General features: G+C 51.4%; 1 protein-coding gene across 1 annotated transcript in view; it reads left to right on the forward strand.

Moving 5' to 3' along the window:
• LOC144731462 (uncharacterized) overlaps positions 1-6,923 on the forward strand; it is a 47,538-nt gene that overhangs the window by 29,142 nt on the left and 11,473 nt on the right. Inside the window, exon 6 of the mRNA XM_078612516.1 lies at positions 2,688-2,879. Coding sequence (XP_078468642.1) covers positions 2,688-2,879 — 192 coding nt within the window. The remainder of the gene's footprint in view (positions 1-2,687; positions 2,880-6,923) is intronic.

Raw genomic sequence — 6,923 nt, forward strand, 5'->3', positions numbered from 1 at the left:
AGAACAGTGACAGTGGATCCAATCCTGCACCGCATGTGCTCCCCACACCCTAACCCATTCACCAACCTGCAAGCATAGGGCTCCACGGTGGCGAGACGTCAACTACCTCGCGCCTCGTATACTGGTGATGGGTTCGATCGCGAACCCTGACGCCTCTGTATTTGGAGTTTGCACGCTCTCTCTGTGTGGTTGCGTGGAAGTTCTCCAAGCCCTCCGGGTTTATTCCCTCCACATTAGAAAACACGCGTTTAGTGTATTTGGCTGCTATACACTTCCACATGATAAGCCACTTCGTTGAGCTATCATTTGTGGCGAGGTTGCTTCTAAAAAATGGCTACATAGCTCAGTTGGCCTTACCTGGTAAAATAAAATAAAATGCTAAATAGTTGAGTTAGGAAGAAGGAGTTGACTGCTAAAGTACAAGGTGATGGGACATTTGAAGATAAGTGTGTGTCACTGGGGTGGAGCAGTGGCGCAGTGGTTAGCGTGCTGTGCTACGAGTTTCATTCCCAGCCACGGTTGAAGTCAGTGGCGAGCGATATCACAACTCGTCCAGCATCCGGCTTCACGAACCCGCACTGACCAGCGTGGTGCAGTGTGGTGCAGTGTGGTGAAGTGTGGTGAAGTGTGGTGAGGTATGGTGAAGTATGGTGAAGTATGGTGAGGTGTGGTGAAACAACCCCTACGGCCGACATAAGCGTGGGATGACTTCATCCACCTGTAGATTGATAAAGGGCTATAGATTCGTTTCACACTTAGTAGGCTTCCACGACCAATATCATCCATGATAGGTTTTTCAGTTAGATCGCGTAAATATCAGTGTGTCGTTAAACCCGCCTCCACCCGACACAGCCAATTAGCAAGGTTTGTCACATAAACAGAACGTGCCAATTCGTGACTATTGGCATGTTCTGTTTACGTGACGAACCTTACTAATTGTCTGTGTCGGGTGGTGGCGGGTTTAACGACACATTTACGTGATCTAACCCCCCAAAAACACCTCTATTATGGCTGTAAATTCATGTATATATTTGTTTTTGTTACAAATGAGACCCGACTACCGCTACTCCTGCTGCCGATATTTCCTCTTCACAAAAGGGGATCACATTTGGCCCCTCGCCGCACAAATCCCCCCCCCGCCCCTCCCTCCCTCCCCCGGTTTCCTTTGCCCCCCCCCCCACGTCTCACTTTATCCGCTGAAAGGGAAGAGCAAGAATGTGGCAGGCGTGGCGTTTCGACGGGCGGGCGGGTGACAGCGGGACGGTGAGGAGCACGGAACGTGGGAACTGGGAGTGGGATGGGGGCTGCCGCAAGAGGGCCTGAGAAAGGCTGATGGGGCGGCTCGAAAAACAATGGAGCCAGGAAGGAAGGAAAGGAGAAGGGGAGAGAGCACGGGAGATATGGAACCAAAGGGGCGTTAGGTTATTAGCGGAAAGGGGCTCGGGGAGGGAGGGAGGGGTGGTAACGTGTGTTTGTGTGGGCGGGAGGCAGATACGTTTTTCTCACGGCCCAAGTCGACACGGATGCTGGCGGGGCGGACTCGAGATCGCGCCCGGCCAACGACTCGGAGAGAGGAAGAGAGGGAGGCCGAGGGATAGAGAGGGAAGGAGAGGGGATAGAGAGGGAATGAGAGGAGATGAGAGGGAGACAGAGAGGGACGGAGGAGCGTGATGGACCCGCTTCGTTTGTGAGTCTTTCGTGGCGTTGCCGAGCGAACGGCAAACAAAACATCACGTGTGTTATGCTGAACTTCCATCGCGCCGTACGTAGCCAAACATGCAAATCGGAGGTGCAGGAGAAACACCAACTCGCTGTGCTACCATCTCCCGGGCCACCTTCGCGGGTTTCACAATTTCTCGACACGATCCACCAACGCCATGGGGCTCCAGGGCAAGCGGATCGCAGGCACGCACCCCACGGCAGCACGACCACAGCTGATGCCGCGCGCTGATCGACGAGCGAAGCGTGGGGAACGGCAGCACCCCCATCCCCTCCCCTCTTCCTGTCGGAGCTCGTGGTCCCACTCGGCAAGAGGCGCCACATCAGCCGAGGGCTCAGACACAGCCCTCATTCGTCCAGGTGTCCACTGCTCTGGCAGCATAGAGCCGATCCACACACACAGTGGCAGAGGGGGGCGCGGCGTTGTCAATTAGTGTCCCCACCCCCCCTTAAAATGGTGAAATCCGAGAGAGATGACTGCAGAAAGAGACGTAGCAAAAATACACAGAATGTGGACAAACCTAAAAATTTACTCGAGTAAGATAAGAGAAGAGAGATGCAGACGTGATAGAGATTACAGAGATGAAGTATATGGAAGATGGACAACAACTGAAAAAGTGTGTTTGTTGTTGTTCGAAAAATGTAAGGAACCGGAAAGGGAGGAAGGCCTAACCGAGAATGGCTTGAGAACGACACCATAAGAGATTGGTGCCAGAAAGATGTGGCCACTACTTGAGCATAGGACAGGGTAAAGTGGAAACAAATGACGAAATATTACGTGCTTTCTGTCCATGGCTCGTGATGATGACGACAAATTAGATTTGTATATGTTAATTCACTCGGTACGTTCACTCGTGTTTGATGCGTGCGTTCATTTACTAATTCCTTCCCCGGGACCCAAACTTTGGCTTTGCTCTGCTCACGACGATCACCGCCGCCGCTGCCGCCGCTGTCGGCTCTCCCCGCAGGGCATCAAGGAACACAAGTGCGGCGTGTGCGGGCGCGGGTTCACCCTGCAGGCCAACATGAAGCGCCATCAGCTGACGCACACCAACGTGCGCGCCTACCACTGCCACCTGTGCCACAAGGCGTTCACGCAGAAGCAGACGCTCAAGGCGCACATGATCGTCCACTCAGACAGCAAGCCCTTCCACTGCAAGGTGAGGCCCTGTGCCATCCCCCCACCCCCAACCGCTCCTCCCCACCTCTAACCTGAAAACACCTGGGCTCCACCAGCGCAGAGTTGAGCAGAAATTTTCGCGGCCTGAATTTAGTTTCGCAAAAATCTGAAAAAATCAGATTGCAGCTCCCCTCAGCGAGCAGCTGGGACGGCAGCGTCCAATCAGATTGACAGACGGAGGTCACTCGACTGCCGGCCTGCTGTCAAGATCTCTTCATTCGAGAAATGGTGGCCTCAAGTCCGTGCGTAGATGGGGAACAAACAAGAGCTAGCCTTAATTTTGGAGCTTTCGTGACTGCAGGGATTATTCTTTGGTTCTTTCGGTTAAGTCACGTCTAAAGATAAAATAATAAATCAAATAATAGCATATTACGACGTTTCGATTGCAACACAAGCAATCATCATCAGGCATAAAAGAAATAGCAACAAAAATCTAACTAGAAAATTTAAGGCACCGTCACAGAAACGACCTCGCTCTTTGTGCCGATATGTGTCCTCTCTCTTTGTGTCCTTGTGATGTCTGTCTGCTTGTATGTCTGTCTATAGTTTTCTAGTTAGATTTTTGTTGCTATTTCTTTTATGCCTGATGATGATTGCTTGTGTTGCAATCGAAACGTCGTAATATGCTATTATTTAATTTATTATTTTATCTTTAGACGTGACTTAACCGAAAGAACCAAAGAATAAGAGCTAGCCTCCCGATCGGTTGCTTTAGTGGCGAGCGTTGAGCCAGGACCAAGTGTAACGTCGAGGAGCAGTGGCTTCGCCTCCTGCGTGCAGTGGCGAACGACTACGCAGGGCGAGGGGGCTTGAGGGTCGAGTCCGGCGTCGGGCCGGGTACCCGCCAGGAGATGAGGGTCATCGGCAAAGTGGGTCGGCGCCAAGTCGTGTTCAGGGCCGGCCGTGCGGGTCGGGCTCACGTTCGTCGCGTCCGACCCGCATCCGAGCGAGCACGCCGTGAACATGCAGCAGTAGATTCGGCCCTCCCGCTTTGCGGGTCACCTGCGGGTATGGTGGGTATCTGGTCAGGCTCTACTTGGTGGCTTAGGGGGTTTATAATTGTCGTGTCAGAGCACTGAGTAGCCATTGACTCGGGTTCTCAAGTGCAGGGAGTTTATGCCCACAGCCTCGTCTCTAATGATTGTGCAAAAAATGCACCACACTGAATACATTTCTGTTGGTTCATTTCGCTAAATTCCAGCTTAGAATTGTTCAAAATATTGGTTCTACTGCCATGCGACGCACATTTCTGCAGGGCAGGGCGTGCGGGAAAAGTGCAGCTCCCTCGGCATCGTTGAATTAAAATGCCGCTCGGAGGGTTCTCAGAAGTAGTTCTGCGGCATCGCCTTCCGCGGACCAGTCTCTCATAACACGGAGGCGATGGGCTGCTCACGAAACGGCGAGTGTGTAACGGACACTTCACGTGGGCGATCACGCGACGCCAACGGCGCACCTGCGAATGAAACTTCGGGTGAATGAAACAAGAAAAACCAGGCGAAATAAAAACGACCTCGGGGAAACGTAAAAATGTAAAATGCTGGACGCGAGGCAGGCAGGTTGGGCTGGCGGCCCGGCCGCTGCGACGTTTGCGCCCGCACGCAGCGGCATCAGCAAACGTCTCCTGACGTCTCCTGGCACGGAGCTGTTTGTGCGCGGAGTCTCGAGGCCCCGTGGCGCACTGCGGCCCGCAATGAGTGCTTTCGGAAGGAGGTCCCTCCCTCGCCGACTTTCCGCTCCCAGTCGCCTCTCCAAACCCCACTCCCTTCCAAGCTTCCCTCTTCCCATGACCTCACTATTTGTCCTCGCGCTGTTCTTTGCATCTTTTCCAATTTAGATCCTGCCAAAATGTGTTATTTCGTCAAAAAATCATTTGTCTTAAAAAAAATGTTTCTCGCTTTGTTCTCTCTCTCTCTCCCTCCCCGTTTTGCTATTTTTTTTGTCTTTGCCCCGACTTCCCGTCGCAAAAAGCACAAATGTGAGCTCTGCATCCTGGCGATATTTAAAATAAACGTGCGTAAGCTCACAGAGAGGAGCACAGAGGAGGAGGATAGTGATTGTGGTAATTGTTCAGAATTAACCCTTTTTACTGGAGTTGTCATTATTTTAACGGAATTTAATATGGCTCCATAATCAAGGCGCTTTACAAAGAATGAGCAACGGTACAACAACGTGTGTGTGTGTGAATGTAATGGTGGAGACTAGGTGAATGAATTCGAGGAGAGGAAGTAATGGGGGCAAATCTGCGATGATGCGTGTACTCGGTGAAGGTGAAATTGATGACAGTCAATGACCATGAGTGGAATGCATTAACGGAGTGAATGAATGAATGGGGTAAATTATTGAATGGGGTGAATGAGCGAATGAGTGAATAAGGTGAATGAGTGAATGAATGGGGCGAATGAATTAATGGGGTGAATGAATTAATGGGGTGAATGAGTGAATGAATGGGGTGAATGAGTGATAGCCGTGTAATGAGAATATTAAGAAGGGAACGCTAAGGGTTGTGTTTACGAGGGGGAGATGAAAGGAGTCGTCGTGGGGTGAGCTCAGGGTCAACAAGTGCGCTATGAGTGAGGAGCGGAAACGTAGCGAGCGAAGGCGACGACTTAGCGTGGAGGGGGAAGTTTGTTCCAATAAAAGGGGGCGAAAAGATAAAAAAAGAGTGGGACAAGCACTACATTTGGTGTTCAGGGACTCCTCTACTTACGAACTTTCAGAGGTACAAACACCCTGGTCCGTATGTCCAGTTGCCTGTTCGGACCGAGAGTCGTAAGTTCAACCGCTGCGCAATAGATGGCGGTGGTGTTGGCATCTGCATCTGCAGAACGTAAGGAGCCAGTGGCATCTACATACACAGGAGATTATACAACTTTTAAAGCCATTCCCCGCGTTTAGTGTACACGCCCTACAACGTGTTTGGAATCGACAGGAGTGAACTTGGACTCGCGAACAAATCGACTTACGAACAGACCTCTGGAACCTAACTCGTTCGTAAGTAGAGGAGTCCCTGTAGACGTTTAACACCTAGGGCCACCCTCCCACGGAACTGAATCACAGCAGACGCAGGCAAGCGGCAGTGCCGACTCTGTAATACACTATCCGTGGGGAGACTTTCCCCTGCCACAGTGATGTGGAATATATGTCACTGGCTCGGGCCCACTCCATGCGCTCAATATCAGAAAGACACGTTTACTTACAACTAGTATTCACTCTATGAGACATCTCCTTTACCAGTGGCAAAATATAGTAATAGGTTTTTATCAGTTGAAAGGGTAAAAACCTATTACTATAACTATAATTCATTTAAATATATAGCGTGTACAGTAAAAAATACATTTACGAATGCAACGGCAGCTTTGATCTATGCCAATCCTATTAGATCGTTTGATCACATCGGACATCTCGATCCAACTTCTCTCAGTGGATCGCATTTCAATCCAAATGCAGTCCCAGCTCAATAAAGCTCGAGTCACTGTCAACGTGGCTCACGGTGCTCTGAGTCCCGACGCCAAAGCAGATTGTCACTTTCAATAGCAAGTGCGGTGGAACAGCACAGGATCACAGTCGTGTTGTGCAAAAAACACAAAGAGAGACATCCCTCTGTCGCCATATGGACTGTTGAGGCACGGCGTGAATGGGTGATGGGGTGAGGTGGTGGTGTGGCCGACACGACGCCTGGTTCCGGCCACACCAGATGCCCTACACACAGCGTGCCCGTTCTTCATGTAATGCTAAGTCGAGCTCATAGAGGCCCAGGATGGCTTCTAGACGATTGCCACCGACGGCAACCGTCGCTGGCAATCGAACTCGGGTTGCCCGGTACATCGCCTAGCGTGCTAACCACTGCGCCACCGCCCGTTAGCCACCACGCCCACGTGCGTGTGCGTCTCGCATACACGCACGCGTGTACACGTGCTACCTGTGCAGCACTGGCACGTGTGTACAATGGCAATGGAGCAACGGAGGGAAGGATGGATAGGCCGATAGATGGGAGAGGCGAGATAGAGGTAAATAAATGTGCCAC

This window comes from Lampetra planeri, chromosome 39 (assembly GCF_965212315.1).
Source record: "Lampetra planeri chromosome 39, kcLamPlan1.2.h2, whole genome shotgun sequence".
In the NCBI taxonomy this organism is placed as follows: Eukaryota; Metazoa; Chordata; class Hyperoartia; order Petromyzontiformes; family Petromyzontidae; genus Lampetra; species Lampetra planeri.